The 20,636-nt window shown below is 36.8% G+C and overlaps 1 protein-coding gene across 1 annotated transcript; it reads right to left on the bottom strand.

Annotated features, from left to right (window-relative positions):
• Positions 1-14,963: 14,963 nt before the first annotated feature.
• LOC107016837 (probable serine/threonine-protein kinase PBL28) lies at positions 14,964-17,267 on the bottom strand. Its single transcript, XM_027916601.1, has 7 exons — positions 17,258-17,267; positions 16,580-17,152; positions 15,948-16,397; positions 15,750-15,865; positions 15,398-15,658; positions 15,118-15,318; positions 14,964-15,035 (listed from the first exon to the last, which is right to left on the bottom strand). The coding sequence occupies exons 1-7, from the start codon at positions 17,265-17,267 to the stop codon at positions 14,964-14,966; spliced, it is 1,683 nt and encodes a 560-aa protein (XP_027772402.1).
• Between the last annotated feature and the right edge of the window lie 3,369 nt (positions 17,268-20,636).

Raw genomic sequence — 20,636 nt, 5'->3', positions numbered from 1 at the left:
CAGGCCTTAAATGCTCGACCTTCACCTGTTGGCAACACGAACAATAAGATATGTAGCCGACCAAATCTCTCCTCATACCGCTCCACCTATATGTAGACTCAAATCACAATACATCTTAGTTGTTCCCAAATAGATTAAATATCTAGAAGCATGGGCCACACTCAATATTAGATGAATCAAACCCCAAACTCTCAAAATAGACAACCGGACATCAAATATCAAACCTTATCCAAATCTAAACACCCTATCTTTGAGTGCCACCAAAGACACATCCTGGGACTGACAACCATGAATTCGATCTAGCAAAGACCACTGAACTCCCACATGGTCCAACACCCGTTTGGAATCTGAAGTATCAAGTCTGATCATCTGGTTAGCTAAGGATTAGATGTTCGAAGACAACATTCACTTTGAAACATAAAGGAAGGCTAGACTACCCATACTCCTTTCTTTTTGTCTCAAGGTGTACGCTACTACATTCTCCTTGCTAGGATGGTAGAGAATAAAGAGGTCATCGTATTTTAGGAGCTCAATCTAACGACATTGCCTCAAATTAAGGTCCCTCTGGCTCATAAGTACTGGAGGCCTCGGTGATCAGTGTAGAACTCACAACGAACCCTATATAGATTAGTGTCTCCAAATCATAAGTGTGAAAACTATCGTCACCAACTACAAGTCATGGATGGGGTAGTTTCGCTCATGTTGCTTAAGTTTCTTGGACGCGTAAAATCGGTAATAAGCAACTCCTTGATCTTCTAAAAGCTCATCTTACTCATACTGGCGAGTCAACCGAGTAAAAGGGGCTGCAATAGTTGAAAAGCCCTCAAGAAAGCATCTGTAGTAACTCGCTAACCCAACGAAGCAACGAAACTCAGTAACAGAAGTGGGCTTGTCCCAATCATGAATAACCTCAATCTTTGTCTGATCATCCCTAATACCCTTCTTGGATACCACGCGCCCCAAGAATGCTATAAAATCAAGCAAAAACTCGCACTTTCAGAACTTGGCATAAAGTCATTGATCTCTCAAAGTATGAAGTTTGATTGAGCATGAGAAGCATTTGAAAAAGTCATTGATCCATCTGAGCACAACTAAGATGTATCGTGCTTTAAGACAACATTATTGCTGGAGCGGTATAAGAAGAGATATTGTTGACTATGTATCCCGTTGTTTGTGTTGCCAACTGGTAATAGTCGAACATCTAAGGCTTGGTGGTGAGTTCGAGAGATTACCCATTCCAGAGCGAAAGTGGGAACGTATCACTATGGACTTCATTACGGGATTGCCTCCGACTTTTAAAGGTGTTGATTGCATTTGGGTCATCGTGGATTGATTGACCAAGTCAACACACTTCCTTCCTTTTCATACAACCTTCAGTGTCGAGAGGTGGTTCGTTTTCATGGAGATCCTATTTCTATCATTTCAGATCGAGGTCACAGTTCACTTTCCACTTTTGGAGGGCTTTTGTAGAGGAGTTGGGAAGCCGTGTTCACCTTAGCACAACATTTCACCGACAAACGGATGGCTAGTCGGAGCATACTATTCAGGTCTATGTTGCAATGTTCTAGGCTTGTATAATGGATTTTGGAGGTTAGTGGGACCATTTTCTGCCTTTAGCGGAGTTTACTTACAACAACTACCACTCTAGTATTCATATGGCCCCGTTTGAGGCCTTATATGGGAGGCGTTGTCTCTCTCAGTTGGTTGGTGAGCCTAGGCTGTGTGGTAAAGATTTGTTTTGGGCGGCCTTGGACCAGGTGAAGGTGATTTAGGATAGGCTTAGGACGACTCACCGTAAACATCAGAGTTACACGAATCAAATGCATCAGCCGTTGAGGTTTGCAGTTGGTGATTGATTATTTCTTCGAGTATTACCCATAAAAGGCGTGATGAGATTTAGGAGGCGGGGAAAGCTTATCCCCAGGTATGTAATCCCTTTTAAGATTTTGAGAGCAGTTGGTGAGGTTGCTAGCTTTACCTCTAGCACTATTAGCTATCCACCCAATTTTCCATGTTTTGATGCTGCACCGGTATGTTCCTAATGAGTCTCATGTGCTCCCGTATGATTCAATTGAGTTGGATGATCGTCTGACCTTTATAGAGAGTCGGTTGCCATTCTAGCCAGAGATGTCAGACAATTGCGGTCGAGAGACATTCCTGTTGTTAAGATTTGTTGGAGGCATAGTCCAGTCGAGGAGGCTACCTTGGAGATCGATCAGCAGATGTGGGAGCAGTTTCCCGGCTTATTTGAGTCTTCAGGTACTTCTTAACTCGTACTTTCGCGTAAAATTTTTTTTTTAAGAGTGAATGTTGTAATGACCCTCCAGGTCATCTTTACCTTATTGTCTCTTTTTCTTCGTTTAGAGAGGTCCTACAGTGACACCAAGTCATTTATGACTTATTGGCATTGACTATTCGGTTGCCTGGTCGTTTGTTTGGATATTGTGCAGCTTTCTGTGTTTTAAAGACCATGAAGTTTTAAAAGTGACTTTTAGTCCGTTCATCAGAAAAACGGCCTCAAAAATTGAATATTGACAGTTCCATCAATTCCAGAATGGCTAAATTAGGCTAGACGTACGGTTGACTCGACTCCCGAGGCTTTTGATGCGAGTTTAAACCATATTTAGCGTTTTAGCCTTGAAAACTAGCCACTAGTTTACTTTGATCAAGATTATTAGAAAACGTGTCCGAATGAATATTCTGACAGCGTGGTAAGCCCCGAATTGTCGAGTTTGGTCTAGAATGACTTTTCGTTCGACTCCTGAGGCCTTCGAATTCTTTTCCAGCTCCTCGATAAATATTGGTTAAAAATGGTCTTTGGGTGTAGGATCCACTTTTTGTCAAGATGACATCGTATGAGAATTTCGACTGCGCTAGTGAGTTCTGAATGTCGAATTTAGTGGGGTAGCATAGTCTGTATACACGCACAGGATTCTGAACGAATTTTGAGCACCCCATCGGAGACTTTAAAAAAATAGCAAAAGCTAAAATTTGGTGCAGCGTTTTTAGCGACCAGATTTTGGGCTTTTAACGACTAGATTTTGGGCTTATTAGCAACCATATTCTCCTTTTAAAAGCCCCATTTCTGCTTTCAGCCCTCATTTTATAAGTGTGATATCTTGAGCTTTAGAGCTTCAAATTGGGAGATTCAAGAGGCTAGGTTGTGAGATTTTTCTAAGAGAACGTGTTGGTGAGCTCAGAAACTGATTTGGAACCTTCATTTGAGGTTAATTCTCGCTTTCACCTGCTGCCATGGCTACATTGTGAACTAAATTTGTTGGATATTTAGGGACTCAATTTCTCCCTCATACTAAGTTCAAATTTGATGATTCCAGTGGCTATTTTGAGTGGTCTTTCAAGGAGAACGTCGTGGTATTGTCGGAATTCACTCTAGACCTCCAGTTTCTAGTAAATTTACAGATTCAGCTGCTGTCCCATTTCTAGTTCTTGAGAAAATCTAGGTTTTGGTTGCATGTTGATATTGTGATGTTTTCGAGCCTCGATTGTGTCAGATTTTGGGACATGAGCTTGGGGAACTGATTATGACCTATTTTGGGGTTAGTACCGAAATTTCTAGTGCGGGTCCCACTTTTCTCAAAATTGGTCCATCCCATTTTTTGCGATTTTAGTGTCTAAACGATCGTAATAACGTTGTGATTCTATTTCTAATAGTGTGGAAGTGTTTTAAGGTCGTTCAAAAAGGTAAAGCCTCCAAGAAGTGATTTTGGAGCGCGTGTGATCGGCCTATAGGTATGTTACAACTTTCCTCTCTTAGATTGAGCTCAAGAATGTGAATGCATGTTGAATAGTTGGGATTCGGGTTGGGTATTATTGAATCATACATAGGTCTATAGAAATCCTATTCGGGAATTATCAGGTGACTGTGGGCATGCTATGTTTTATTAACTTTGCTTTGTGGTGTATATGTGTGCTTGATTACTATTTATTGAAGCATGTTGGGCCTTAGTTTAGGTTTGACTAAGGCTTGCCTTAGAAATGCATGATTCAGCCGATGTCGCTTGACCGACTTAGATCACTGTAGAATGGTGCAGCAGATTTGAGTATGATAGATTGGCACTTAGCCAGGCGATACACTTGCTTCGACGATAGTTATCCTTGTTTCTCCGATACTACGGCTTCACGAGTTATGTCAGCGACATTGGGTTCCACTTCGCGACTTGAAGTTGGTTTTTGATTCGGTTCCAAGGACTTACATTAATAGGCTAAGTATGGACAGTTCCCACAGACACTTATAATCATGGATCGATATGGACTCTTTCAGAAGCTATATTGGCACCTTTGTCGGGTATCTAGATTTGAGCTCTAGCCTCGACCTCATATTGATATTTTCGAAGAGCATCCAGCCTCGATCACCCAGATACTTATATAGAGCATCCAGTTAGAGGTCCGACCTCAGTTACTTAATACTTGTGATTGGGTACTTCAGGTGAGCATCCTATTCGAGGTGTCGGGCTTATGGGGGTCCGTTCGGGTTTTTTATTTAAACTTGCGCGCTAGTGTACCTTCTGGGCTTATGGAGTCCAGTTAGGTGTCGTTACCTTATAAATTACTTTAGTTAGTTCTTTTTGCACTCATATGTATTCCATTGTTACTTAGATTTCCATTATTGACCTGTGTTTGTGCTATTCCTTCTTTCATATTGCCTTCACTTTTCAAGCGCAGTCGGCCTATGATGTCTACTGGGTACCTATTGTTTTGGTACTCATGTTACGCTCTACATCTATTTCATGATGCAGGTCTGAGCACCAGTGGCCGACAGTGATATCGAGCTTGGAGCAGTCTGATCTGGAGACGGGGGTGAGCACACGACATTTTGTACTATTTCACTCTCCATTTGTATAGATAGACTTGTCTTTTGCCTTTTGAGACAATCCAGTTTTTGTGGTCCACTTTTTGGTACTTCTACTCGTTTTGTTGGTAGCTTTGTTCAAGTGACTTCCAGGTTCTAAGAGGGATCTTTATTTGTATAGATGTTTTGGTTGTTTTCGCCTAGTTATATTGTTATCTTAAATTTTTCCTACTCTCGTTTAGTTTCTACCCTCAGACTCATTACTTGTTGTGGGTTGACTTACCTACTGGTGGGTTATAGTCGGTGTCATCATGGCTCGAGAAATCGAGTCGTGACATAAGGTTACACCAAACTCATAATATTCTTTCGAATAAGATTTGAATATTGTATCATGCACCCACTGAATGATTACATGCTCAAATTGGGAAAAATATCATCCAGAGTAGCTGGAGCAACAAAATTTTATCACTGCTTCCCATTTAGTTTATTTCTGTCAGAAATTATCCAACTTGTATGTTTTCAAAGAATTTACATTAAAAGTGTTATTATTTGGTTTTACAGTAGCTAGTGTTAGTGAATGGCTACATAAGTGGCATGTGCTAAAGAAACACAAACAAAACCTTGGAGTGTCTCTTCATTGTTGAATTGATTGGCTTTTCTTATTTTCCCCTTTACTACTGTTATAGTTAATTTGATTTCCTTTTCTTACGAAATATGTGGAAGCAAGCGATTGATGAACTTGGTGCTTAAAATGCTTGAAAACAATTTGAGGTTAATATGGGATTACTGTTTGTCTGGTGGTTCTTCTAGCTGACCATGATTTGCGGTCCTTCACTTTCTTTTTGCAAATTATCTGCAGAAATTGCTCAATCCACAAGCAATGTTTGGTTGGTGAAGGTTGAACTTTAGTATTTTGGGGCCGAATGTATAGATGTATATTCAATTTGTGAAGAAAGTTGACTTTTTGTATTTTGTGTTGCTGGAATGTATGCATAGATGTAGCTTGCTGAATCATAAAACCCAAAATGCTGAAATGTATTTCGAATGATGGAATGAAATCAAGGCCTCATATACTAGTGGCATCAGTAAGAAAGATTGGATGAGATTGTAAATACAGTACTTCTGTTATGTAAACAGTGTAACGGATAACTTATTTGAACTTTCTGTTAGAGTTAACATATTTGATTTTATTAAATGTCGGAAATGTAAATAGCATTTTGATGAATCCAGAAAATCATACAATGTTGTGCTTTCTTCCTTTTTATGTACGGAACAAATATGTTTTTGTTCATCTACACATCAAATGTTTTCAAATAACTATTCATGATCATTTGTCTCTCAAATTTAATTATATTTTCCTAATGAACAGAAACATGGGTAATCCGCAAAGAGGATCTTCTTTCTTTGACATGGAAGTAAGTTTAAGGATTTTTTGTAAGTTATTTAACTACATTTTTAATAGGAATTGACTTCGTATTTAATATACAATAAATGATGCATGTTAGCATCAAATTGATAGAACAATTTATGGAGAAGAGTATCCTAGCTTTGGAACAATGTTTGGTCACGAGACATAAGTTATTTTCTTTATGCCTTTTTTGCCTCTTAAGGCAAGTGTTAAAGACTTTTCCATAAGTTGGACAAAGTGAAATAGTGTAAATTATTGCCCGAGGCCTATATTAATTTTTAAGCTGATATTTTCATTTTGTGCCATAAGTTGGCGTTTTCACTTTATACATTGAGACATGTGAGGTCATCTCCAACAACCAAATTCAAATCATCTACATACGTATTATTGCACCTTCTTGTGGTCATAATTACGTTTTGAGAAAGAATATTTGTGACAATATAACAATCCGAAAGAAATTTTACTTCATTTCCTTTGTCACAAATTGAGACACACTAAGCAGATCGTACTTCAACCCCCTCACACCACTATACATCTTCAATATAGTGCTCAAGAGATGTCCCAATTTTCCAACACCCAGAATATATCCCTTCTTTCAATTTTCAAAAGAGACATATCCACCTTGAAGTGCCTCAAGTAAGAGGAAGTTTTTTTAGTTTTTTCATTCATATGCTTGGAACATCCAATATTCATGAATTAACAATTACTACTTCCTCCTATTTTCTCATGCACAGAAGAATTATTTGTTAGCCTTGGAAATCCATTTAAGTTTGAGTTCCCAAAAAGAAGATGGGGTGTAATAGGCAGTCTGACTTTCTTCACTTCAGAGGCAGGACCAGGTCCTCTTCTAAAGTTTCTTTTATGTTCAACATAGTTTGAGAAGTTCTTCTCAATTTTTGTCAAGGTTTCATATCAAATTATTAGACATAAACACATATTTAATGTGGGGATTATATGGATGATCTAATATTTGACACCCTAGACCCTCGTGGCTATACCCTTAACTTACTAGCATTTTAGAGGATATGGTCCATTTAGGGAATTGGTTGATCTCTTCCTTAACTCGGAATATGTCCTTCTCTTATTGAGCATTTTTCTAGGGATACAACCAGATTTGATTCAAACTTTTTCAAGCTCTCTTCAAGTTCTAGCTGAAGTCTACTAGCCTCACTTTTCCTTTTGAATTAGACTTAGGAGTTATCTTCAATCTCCTTAAGATCTATATTTTTAGCTAAGGCAAACTTTTCTCCTAAATTAGAAATCTTAGTAGTTAAGACAATTTCTTCATTTTGAAAAAATTCTAGACTTTCATTCAAACGATCATTTTGAGTAAGCTCACTAAGTGGGTCAATCAAAACATTAGCTAAACTTTTCAGTAGTGTCAAAATGGGTTGGCCCAACCCAGTCTAACTCAATCCTAACGGGCTAGAGAGTTAAATGGGTTGGGACGGGTTGACCCTTTTAATTAAAGGGCCAATAAAATAGCGGCCCAACCCATCCCTTAGCGGGCCACGGGTTGGGACGGGTTTGCCCTTCAACAAAAAAATGAACAATATTATTCTCTTAGAAAGAGTATCGAATGTTGACGTCTATGAACACGACATCAATTCATACAAAAATTCATTTATAAATCACACATTTCGGTGAATACTTACACAAATACATTTATGAATCACACACTTTGGTGAATACTTACAAAAATACATAATAGCCAACGTAAGATTAGCGGATAGATGTTGATCATTCCATTCTTCCACAAAAAACTAGTTTGTTTAAAAGATTTCCAGCAACACAAGGCAGCCTAAATACTTAACAAATCTAAATTTCTAATTATTACATGACTCATTAATTAATGTTTTACAACCCCGCTTCTACTTCCACCATCGATCACATTTGAATCAACATGTGATATTATTTCCTTAAGAAATTCACCTTCATATACAATTCACCACGCAAAATGATATTGCAAAATACTTGATTTTTATTTTTTAAAATATTTATTCATAAAATCTTTACAAATAGAACACTATTAAAATATATATAAAAATATTTTAAAAAATTAATAGCCCACGGGCTGGCCTCAGAGGCTTGTGGGTTGAGCCTACGAGGCCAACAGGCCAAATGAGCGAGCTAAAAAGACTCGTCCATAAATGGGCCAAAAATATTAAGCCCAACCCCACTTATTTCAAGGGTTGGATTGGGATAGCCTCACGGGTCAAGCCCATTTTGACGGCTCTAACGTTGAGAAGTGTTACTTCTTTGTTCTCACATCTTTTGATTTTTCCATGAGAGAGAAGAGTGGGTAGAATGCATTTTCATCATCCTCTACTGTCATCATAGACGCATCTTCTATGTGTTCAGGTTCATCAGATTCACTTGATGAGTCTCCCAAGTAGCAAGATCCTTTTTGACAACATCATCAGCCGCAGCTCTTCTTTTGGACTTGTTTGGGACCCAATCTCTTCTTTTTTTCTTTATCACCACCAGATTTTTGAGAGTCTTTATACTCAACTCTGTGCATTAGACAATATCTGATGTAATGACCTGATTTTCCTTATTTGTGGCACAAACCATTCCATTTGAGTGTTTAGTTCCACTTCCTCTTCTCATGAACCCATCCATCATTTCTTCTTACAACCTTATGAAACTTTCGAGAGAGGTAAACCTGTTAAAATTACAGAAATAAAGAGAATAATTTTAGGTTAATTTTTCTGTGTATAACTCTTGTGAAATACTGTTACATTTATACAGGAAAGATAGAGAGAAAAAAAGGAAACAGATAAGGAAACAGCTATACAGGATATATACTACTAACATAATTAGTATATTCTGTTCCTATAATTACTCTGCTAAATATGACTATTTTCTACACTCCCCCTCAAGTTGGGCACTCGGATTTCCAATGCTCAACTTGCGCAAAGTATTACTGAAGGCTTCAGTACTGACAGCCTTGGTTAGGATATCTGCCAATTGATCTTTTGATCGAACAAATGGGAGTTTGATAACCTTGTCTTCTAACTTGTCTTTGATGAAGTGTCGATCAATCTCAACATGTTTTGTTCTGTCATGCTGAACAGGGTTTCCAGAAATACTTATTGCTGCTTTGTTGTCACAGAATAACTTACAGGCTGTTTTCTGAGGAAAACCGAGCTCATTTAGCAGTTTTCTAATCCATAGGATTTCAGTTATTCCTTTCACAATTCCTCTGAACTCAGCTTCCGCACTCGACAAGGCTACTACCTTTTGCTTCTTGCTTCTCCAAGTGACAAGATTCCCTCCTACCAAAGTGAAGTATCCAGAAGTGGATTTCCTTCCATCTCGGTCTCCGGCCCAATCTGCATCGGTGTAAGCAATTATATCGAGGCTATCATTTCTTCCAAAATAGATCCCGGTGCTGCTTGTACCCTTTAGATACCTCAGAATCCTCATTACAGCTGTCATGTGATGTATTTGAGGTAGATGCATGAATCTACTCACTACCCCTACTGCATATGCAATATCTGGTCTTGTGTGGGCTAGATAGATGAGTTTCCCTACAATCTTCTGATATTGTTCTCTGTCGGTTGCCTTTGCCCCTTCTACGACCTGAAGACCATGATTTGCTACAATTGGAGTGTCAGCCGGTTTACCACCTAACATTCCAGTTTCAGCTAAAAGATCGAGAATATACTTTCGTTGATGAATAAAAATCCCTTGCGTAGATCTTAGGACTTCTATACCAAGAAAGTATTTTAAGTTTCCTAGATCTTTCATCTCAAATTCTTGAAACAACTTCCCCTTTAAGGTAACAATTTCTTCCTCATCATCTCCGGTGATGATCATATCATCTACATATATGATTAGACAGGTGATTTTCTGATTTGCCCTTTTTATGAATAAAGTATGATCAGAATTACTCTGTCTGTACCCAAATTTCTTCATAGCCTTAGTGAACCTTCCAAACCAAGCTCTTGGAGACTGCTTTAAACCATACAGGGCCTTCTTCAACTTACATCCTTCTCCATCCTTAAAGTCATGAGGGTTCCATATAGACTTCTTCTTCAATGCTTCCATGGAGGAAGGCATTTTTAACATCGAACTGATACAAGGGCCAATCTTTGTTTGCTGCTACAGAGAACAATACTCGTATTGTGTCTATCTTGGCTACTGGGGAAAAAGTCTCTGAATAATCGATCCCAAAAGTCTGAGTGTAACCCTTGGCCACCAATCTTGCCTTGTACCTTTCAATAGTTCCATCTGCCCGGTGCTTAATGGAGAATACCCATCTACATCCCACCTTCTTCTTCCCTTTGGGTAGAATACACTTTTCCCATGTGTGATTCTTTTCCAAGGCAACATATTCATTTTCCATGGCTTGTCTCCACTTCTCATCTTCAAAAGCTTCTTCCACGGTTCTGGGAATGTTTGTTGAGTATAGGGAGGTAGTGAAGGCAACAGCTGTGTTGGACAAGTTTTCATTGCTGATTCTTTCTATGGGGTATCTGGACCGTTGATCTTCATATTCCGGGTCATACCTTTTGGGAGGAACACCTCTCGTGCTTCTGTGAGGAAGCTCATATCTGTTTTGACAATTATCACTAGACACAGAGTCAGTAGGAACAGTACACAATTCAGAATTTACCTCAACTGATGTTGACTCAGGGTGCTCAGTGGTTGTCATTGGAGTGGTTTGAGGAGAGGGAGCTGATACAGATGTTTCAGAGTTGACGTCGGTGGTATTGCTTACTTGCGTTGGAGGATCAAGGTCCATCATTTCTGGATATATTAACCAGCTAAGGTCATCATTCGTAGTCTCCCCCTGAGGACCAGGCTGGGTATAGTAATAGGAGTGTTCAAAAAACTCGCAGTCAAGGCTGGTGTAGATTTTGTTTTGAATGGGATCATAGCATCGGTACCCTTTTTGAGTAACCCCATACCCAATAAAAACACATTTGATGGCTCGTGGTTCAAGTTTATTTCTGATTCTTTTTGGGAGATGAACATAGACAACACATCCGAACACCCGTGGAGGTAGAGAATGATAGGAAGGGATGGACACATGGGAAGAAAGAGTGTCAAGAGGAGTTTGGTATGCAAGAGGTTTGGTAGGTAGTCGGTTGGTTAGATATGTGGCTGTGGCAATGGCCTCTGGCCAAAAATGGACAGGGACATGGGATTCTAACATAATGGCTCTAGTAATCTCAAGAAGGGTTCGGTTTTTCCGTTCAGCTATCCCGTTTTGTTGAGGAGTGTCCGGACAGGTAGTCTGGTGAATGAGGCCATGATCAGAAATGAACTGTTTCATATCTAAGTTTATGTATTCTCCTCCGTTATCAGATCGAAGAATTTGAGGTTGGGCAGCAAATTGGGTACAGATCATGTTGTAGAAATTTATAAACACATCATATACTTCAGATTTATTTTTTAGAAAATAAACCCAACTCATACGGGTGCAATCATCCACAAACAAAACAAAATAGGAATATTTATAAAAGGCAAATTCAGGTGCAGGACCCCAGACATCAGAATGAATTAGGGTAAATGGCTTAGAAACATGAGTTGAACTGGGAGAATAAGAATGTTTATGACTTTTTGCAAGTACACATGCTTCACAGTCCAAAACAAAATCAATGTCCTTAAAAGAGGGAAATAATCGTTTAAGATAACTTAAAGACGGATGACCTAGCCGTCGGTGCCACATCCAGATCTGATATTCCGGCGACCCTTGAGCAAGCAAAGCGTTACCCTGTTGAGTCACCTCGTCCACATAGTATAGACCTCCTCGTTCAATACCACGACCAATGATCCGCCCCGTCTGAGCATCCTGTACAATACAATCAGAAGAAGTCATTAGAATTGTACAGTTTAGTTCCTTGGTTAATTGACTAACAGATAAAAGTTTGTGAGTAAGACTCGGAATTAAAAGACAATTTTTTAAATGAATTTCTGATGTAATATCTACATCTCCGGCCTGAGTAATTGGAATAAACTCCCCATTTGCAGTCTGAATCTTAGTACGGGTAGTTGATATGGAGGAAAGAAAGTCGGATGGGTCGTATGACATAGTGTCCGTGGCCCCACAGTCAAAAATCCAATTGGACTTGTTGCACACGAGACCCACACTTAGGGTTGTATAAAGGGAAGGATTTTGATTTTTTGTGGGTTTATTGTATAATTGGGCTTCTGATTTGTGGGGCTTCTGATTTTTTAAAGGGAATAAAGGTTCTGATTTTTGAGGGCCTTTTATTTTTGTCTCGTGGTCTTCATTTCTTGCCTCACCATCATTTTCATTTCTTGCCTCACCGTCATTTCTAGAGGAAGATTCCTCTAGAACCCTCTCGTTTCTTCTTTCCGTCAATTCCTCTGTTTTCATCCATGGTCCACTAAAAATTTGGTGAACCCATCCTTGCCACTCGTACCTGTTCGCCTGTCAGTGACAGTGGTTGATGAGTCCTCGCTGGTCGGTTCTCCTTCTCCGATGGCGGCGTTAGCCTTGCCGCCGGTCTTTGTCACCTTGGTGGCGGCTTTGCGCTGTCTTAGGTCCTCCCACCATTCCGGGTAGCCGATGAGCTTAAAACACCCTTCCTTGGTGTGTTTGGTTCCTCCGCAATGACTGCATTTAAGGTGAGTTTTATCCTCTCGCCGGGATGAAGAATCTGACCGGCGTTGAGTGACAAGACCACTTTCGATCTCTGAGGGACCTCGTCCCAGTGATGAGTCGCCGGTCATTATACCGCGACGAGCAATTTCTCGTCTGATAGTGGCATACGCGGCATCAATGGTTGGAAGGGGATCTAAATTATTTCAGGTAAGTCACGGTAGATGATGAGCACGGAAAAAACGTCGAAGATCGACCTTATGGCTTTGATACCATGTTAAAATTACAGAAATAAAGAGAATAATTTTAGGTTAATTTTTCTGTGTATTAACTCTTGTGAAATACTGTTACATTTATACAGGAAAGATAGAGAGAAAAAAAGGAAACAGATAAGGAAACAGCTATACAGGATATATACTACTAACATAATTAGTATATTCTGTTCCTATAATTACTCTGCTAAATATGACTATTTTCTACAAAACCATATCCTCATCTTCCTCACTAAACTCACCTTGAGCATCTTTGAGGGCCGAGGCTTTTTTTCAGTTCTTTCTTAGGTTGATTTTGTTGCTTGTTGAGCTCATATGTCTTTAGATTTTCGGTCAAATCTGAGTTTTGAAATCTGAGCAGGATCTTTTTTGGGTGTTTACTGTAGAGAGAGTTCAAGCTTTGATACCAATTGATGGCTTGTATGAGTCCACCACCAATCAAGAGAAGAAACTAGTAACAGAAGGTGAAGTAAATTCTTAAAGTGAAGAACATAGATGTTTACGTGGAAATCTCCTTGCTCAAGGAAGGATAAACCACAAGTTGTCACATAGGATTTTTCAAAGTTCCAATATCTTCTAGCAACTTGTAAAGACAGAGTGGAGTATTTACCAAGGATTAAACTCATAATCACATAATATTACAAGACTCAAAGAAATAACTCTATTGCCCACTATATCAACTACCTCTAGATAACATAGACCTCAACACACACAACTCGGCTATCTCTAGCAACAACCTCAACTCTCAACAAAATAAGATTTGAAACAATCTATACTCCTTTATATCATAGGAGTAGATCTGCAATAATGGGTCAAATACTAAATTCAATACACCACAAAGGACGTTGCAAAACTCGACCAGGTCCCTCGTTATGTGAGAAACTGAGAATAGTTTTTCCTTGAGAATGACTTTTGATTGAATATTCTTGATTGCAGAAATCATGTTTAATCTTGTCAACATGTTCTCTTTATAAGAAAAACAAAAACCTAGGAGCAACGCCATTGGTCGAGAATTGTTGTCCTTCTTGCCTTTGTGACAGTGTCCACCAACCACTGTAGTTCCTACAACTTTACAACAACACACTGTTGACCTGACCTTTGCTAGATCCCTCCACGGACCAGGTTCCTTTGCACCATAGTGTGTTAATTCATCAAAACCAAGAATACAACAAGTTGGTCTTGTGGTGTCCAAACTCCATAATCTGAATTTATCTTGGATGTGTCCGACTGTCCGAGCCTTCTGTGGAGAGACTCCGCGATGAAAAATTTCTTGATACATCGATGAGGCCCTATATATACCCCCGAAGAAACAGTACTAGTTGTGTTCTCCATAATAGTTAGTTTTTAGATGTCAATTTGATTGAGTAAAGAGCATGGTTTCAGGGGTTTGGAGAAGAAGTTGGAAGAAGAAGACATTCTCGACGAAGAAGCCATAGGCTCTAATTAATACCACATTAAATCTTGACAAAAGACTCAAGAAGAAGAAGAAGAAGAAGATATAAAAATATACAAGGGCTTTCTTGTTTTACTAAACACAAAAATGGGTATATTTATAGACATTGGTGTCCTAGACTAATAGACAAACAATAAATACATAGTAAACAAAATTCTAAATGTATAAGAAGATGAGTCCTAGATAGTCAAGAATCAAGAGTGTTTATGTACAAGACACAACAACATTGGATCATTCTTATCATAAACTTACACCACCATAATACAACAAATCACAAATGTTCTTAAGAACCAAATTGTGGTTTCACAAACAGGAAACAGCTTTGGTAGCTGCACATCCATCGATCAAAAAAATGTTTAAAAAAAATAAGCTGGAAGATAACAAGAGTTTCTCCCAACAGAATAATTAAGCATTCAAAAACAAAAATACTTCGACGTCTTGTTTCAGACAGGGATGACATGACCAACTGAATGGGATCTCCATAATGCAGCTGATGCACTTTGCTCCGCGGCTTTCTAAAATGGAAAGACAAGTTAGAAGTTAGAACTAACTTTCAAAAAGTGTGTTTAATATATTGTAAATGTGTTTTTTACATACCTTGTCGGACAATGTGTTTTTCAATACTTTTTCAATCTCCTCAACGACAACGTCAATAGTTGGACGACCTTTGCTTGATTTGGCAACACAAAGCACTGCAATTTGAAGTATGGACTCAAAATCCACACTGTTCACTTCACCTTTTAGCCTCGGGTCCTCGAAGTCTTTTAGTCCCCGTTTACCCATGCTCACATCCTTTGCCTAATTAACATTAGCTTTAGTTAATTATCACTGCTAATTTTTACTATAAGCTTAGAATGATGAGCTAGTCAGAACATACTTTTCTTGTTAGTTGGTCTCTGGCATCCAAATCAAGTTCAATCACTTTCTGGCCAGAAAGAACCTGTAAAGCTACTATACCAAAACTGTAAATGTCACTTGCACACGTCAATTTCGCGTTACTCATATATTCTGGATCCATATAACCTATCGTCCCTCGTACATCTGTAAACACTTTGCTCTCTTCCATTCCCAACATCTTTGCCAGTCCAAAATCTGATAGCTTTGCATCCAGATCCTCTGTTAAGAGGATATTTGTAAGCTGCACACGTCATAATTCACAAAAAAAGAAAGTAAATATAAATATTATCATAAGAAATACAATTCAAGAGAAATGATTTAGTAGCTGATACCTTAATATCTCTATGAACAATGAATCCATCTATGTAGCTGTGGAGATACCTCAATGCAAGTGCACAATCTCTTAAGATTTTTACCCTTTGTTCCCAACTTAGGACCATGTCTTTCCCTAAAAATAATTTAACACGTTTATTAGTAACATTAAGAGGGTGAAAACGATCGATTTTGAAAAATTACTCTACTCTACTTACTCAGAAGATGTTGAGCTAGATTTCCAGCAGAGCAATACTCGTAGACTAAATATTGTTCACCGTCTTCAATGCAACACCCAAAGAGGCAAACAAGATTAGGATGTCTGACTCTGGAAAGATTCTCGAGTTCTCTACTGAAAGAATCTGACGTATTACTTCTATATATCTGCTTGATAGCAACTACTTGTCCACTAGGAAGAACCCCTTTGAAAACTTGCCCTGCACTACCGCGTCCCAGGAATTTCTTCTCATCTCCATAATTTATCGCGTTCTCAATCTCAGCTTTCGAGAAAGTATATAGCCCTGGACAAGAAGGGAACATCTTTGGTTTTGAACGAAGAAGCTTTCGTCCAGCCATAGCGTTTCTTGTTACATACTTAACTAGAAAGATCACCATCATCATCCCAAATGTTGCTAAAACTATTGCAACCAATGCTTTCGCTAAAGAATCTGCACTTTTTCAGTAAATTAATTAGAATAACATTGTGAAACAATTAGTATTACCTTATTTTTAAAAAATCTCATACTTACATCTGATTTTAATATAATGTTCACTTGACTTATCTGTACAAAGAAAGACATTAGTAAACATTGCAATTAGAAGATAAAACTAGTGTCATTAATTTCCTCACCTAAAGTATTCAGCCCTGGCAAACATCTGAAGAAATCGTCGACTAAAGAAGGATCATTTAATTTTGTGGTAGCAGCTGAAATGACAACAGCCACAAGACATATAGCTCTCTCAGTTCCATTATCTTTCGCGTTTAACTGATCAAGGAAATGATCCCTCGTAGATTTGATGGCACTTGTGCAATCTCTACAAGCATCGTCGAAGTTAGAGGAATTAAAACGTGAACAGTTATACCAGACATTCTTAAAATTCTGATTCTGCACAACACTTGTCAAAGAAAGGGTAGAGCATCGGCTGCTTTCTTGATAGAGGTGATCAAGTCCACATTTACTGATGGAAACAGAGGGCTGGTGCTTAAAGGATCCAGAGGCGCAACGTCCCCATTGATCGCGATGGAGGAAGAGGTTCCCTTGTTGAATTGCTTGATTAGCTAATGCATGAGAGAAGAAGTTGAGGGCATTTTGGCAGCATCTTGTGGTGGGGAAACTGTCCCATTCATTTATCATTTCTTGATCGATAGCAATGCATTCACCGGTTGGTTTGTAAGGAGATGAGGTGAAGTTCAGCCCACAATCTGCACATTTAAGTACAGGACACCAAACCAATGTACTATTAAAGTTTGAGTTAATATCTCAAAAGAACCAAGTTAGCTTAGTAAAGTTATCATATAGTCTTGTACGGTAGACCATAGCTAAGTAGTTTTATTAATACAAAATAAAATTTAATGACTTGCCACAAAAATTTTCTTAACTGACTTATATAAGTCATAAAAAGATAAAAATGACCAAAATAAGTCAGTATTTTTAAAGTAACTAAAATAGGTTTAGTGGGAAAAAAACTCCACTTTATCTAATATTCTAAACGTTTTCTATTAGTCTCATAACGTATTTATTTTAATATATAACAGAACAATTTACTACGCTTTATAAAGTATAAGTTTTTCTTACACTTTGTAAAGTGAATTTTTTTCTTACACTTTATAAAGTGGAAGAAAAAATTATGTTTTACAAAGAGAACTATTTTTCACGTTCTGAAGGTTTATGAAACTTTTGCAGTGTTTGTCGTACAATTATATGGATTTGACATATCATAAAAAAAATTATTACATTATGTATTTTTATTTTTTTATTCTGAAATCTCCTCGAAACTCTATTTAAGGACATTCAACATAGCACCTTCAACATCTTTAGTCTTCTATTTTTCTTCATTTCAATCATAAAAAATATCTTCTACCCCAAAAGTTAGAGCTTTTTATTTATTGGGATGGCGAAATTATACATGAAGAAAATACCGTTTATTATAATTGTCCTCCCAAACACAATGCTAAATATTTTATTAATGTCTGATATCAAAATTTCTTTCATCAATTTTATAAAAGAATGTGTATAAATAGTACTGATTAAAATTTGATTATAGTCGAAAAATATTCTACTTCATTTCAATCATAAAAAATATCTTCTACCCCAAAAGTTAGAGTTTTTTATTTATTGGGATGGCGAAATTATACATGAAGAAAATACCGTTTATTATAATTGTCCTCCCAAACACAATGCTAAATATTTTATTAATGTCTGATATCAAAATTTCTTTCATCAATTTCATAAAAGAATGTGTATAAATAGTACTGATTAAAATTTGATTATAGTCGAAAAATATTCTACTTCATTTTTATCACAAGGACAAGTAAATTTTGGAGAGTGGATTATTTATAATGACGAATCGTTGACTGACTTTTTTAGGGTTACAAATGACTACATAGATTAAATCAAGTTAATAATACTTGAAATTTATGTTAGAACGGAGTCTAACACCAGTCAACAACTCTATCGATTCAAAATTTATGTTAAATTTATATTTCTCTTTGTAAAACATAATTTTTTCTTCCACTTTGTAAAGTGTAAGAAAAAGTTTCACTTTACAAAGTTTAAGAAAAACTTACACTTTATAAAGTGTAAATAAACAGTTATGTTATATATTAAAATATACACGTTATGAGACTAACGGAAAACGTTTAGAATATTGAATAAAGTGGAGTTTTTTCTTCCACTAAGCCTATTTTAATTACTTTCTAAAATAATGGCTTATTTTGGTCACTTTTTTTTATGGCTTGTTAATTAGGTTCTGGACTCTATTAACTCCAACTTCCTCCGCCCATCTGTACTTGTTCATGTTTCACTTGGCACAATAATTTTACTATATCACTCCTGTTAATTATAAGTCATCTTAATATTGAAAATAATTGTATTTAACAGTAAGGATAAAATAGACCAAAGAAAAGGTCATTATTATCTTATTTACTTTCATTCCGATAAACTTAACTTTAAAGAGTAGGCGGTTCATATCTTTCTATGACCCCCAAAATAAGAAGTAGGAGGATAGGCAGAGCAAGAGCTCTTGATGTCTACCCGGCATGCTTCTTCATTCATCCATTTAGGCCCGACTAGAAACACGTGGATCCAAGAAATCTGCTTTGGGAACAACTTCTTACTAACTGGAGTTAATCATAGTAAGAGAGTCCAATCTTTGAAATAGAGCTTCGTCTCTCACAAAATGATAAATTATTTATTGATTTTTATAAATGAGACAAGTATTATTGCCCATATGTAGTCGACAAGTAAAGAGGAACGGAGAGAGTAAAACAAGTCAAAGCAAATACCTAAGTCTTCTGGAGAAGGCACGGCGAGATGAGCAAAAATAAGACATATTTGGAAAAATAAGATTGCCTTGATGACTACAATAACCATCTCCCTTAATTGATGATACTTAATCAAGAAAATCTGAAAATTAGAGTTAACATATTAATTTTAAAGTTATAGTTAAAGTTAATAAAATTGTTTTTTTCGACAGACAAGAAAATGTGATGGTCATATATAGGTAAAGTTTCCTCATTAAAATCGAAGAATATATGAGAATAGGATAATATTCTTTTTATTTTATTATTTATGTTGCATAGTAATTCTCCGCGCCCAACAGCTTTGAAATGGCTCTTTGTGCATAATAATATACTTTCTATATTAATTTGACATTTACAAAGTCCAAAGACCAATCGATGTGCCTTTATATTTTTGTGGAGTGGAAATTTACATGTATTAAAAAAGAAAGAAAATAATTGGAACAATGAACTCTTCTATTTTACTTTGATTAGAAGAAAACGAGTCGATATTATCAAATTCAATTCATCAAAATTCTTATGAAAAAGTATGTCCAAACAAAAAAGAGTACAAGGGTCGATAGAAACCGGATGTACATTGCACGCACTCACATACTTATATTCTTTTATACAAAAAGTAAATAATTTATAAGTTGGTTTGTGATTAATCACTCTGCATCTATTCAATTATTTAATATGTTCAACTTGTTTCGACTTTCATTTCTTTTATGGTTATCTTTTTGTGTTATAATTGTAGAATATGCAACTACATTTTATAGTTTTTTTCCTCTCTTTAAAGGGGGTAAAAGGATGTATAATTTTGGTTGCATGAAAAAAAAAAAAACAAGTCACTCTTTTCCTCTTTTTTTTTTAGTTTTTGAGGAGGATAGGATTTTTTATTCATATGACACAGATAATCGATAAAATTATTCATTATAACTCTAACACTTCCAATTGACTCGATATGAATATATCTATTCTTTTTATCATCTTATTAATTTATGGAATTTTGGACTAATCTTGATGCAGTTATCGACTTCTTTTTTTCAAATCGAAGTATTATATCATTGCATCATGCCTGTTTTCCTATAACATTGAAGAGACAATCAACTTAAATTAATAAAAATAAAAGAAAAAGGTAAAACTCAAAATTAAACCATACATATGTAGTAATTTTACAATAATTAAACATTATGACATATATACAAAGTTTGTCAGTCAACATGTGTGTGTGTCCATTTCTTGATTACAAATGGTAAATAAACCTAAGAGGGTAATAATTAATGACTTCAAATAATAAACTTATAAGTATCTCTTATTCCCGAACCCCCTTTTAATTAAAATCTTAGAAAACATAGGTTTATAACCCCTTGTAATATAATTATGCAAAATTTGATTTAATTAAGTT

This window comes from Solanum pennellii, chromosome 4, assembly GCF_001406875.1.
Source record: "Solanum pennellii chromosome 4, SPENNV200".
Taxonomy (NCBI): Eukaryota; Viridiplantae; Streptophyta; class Magnoliopsida; order Solanales; family Solanaceae; genus Solanum; species Solanum pennellii.
This window is presented reverse-complemented; position numbering and strand designations above follow the sequence as displayed.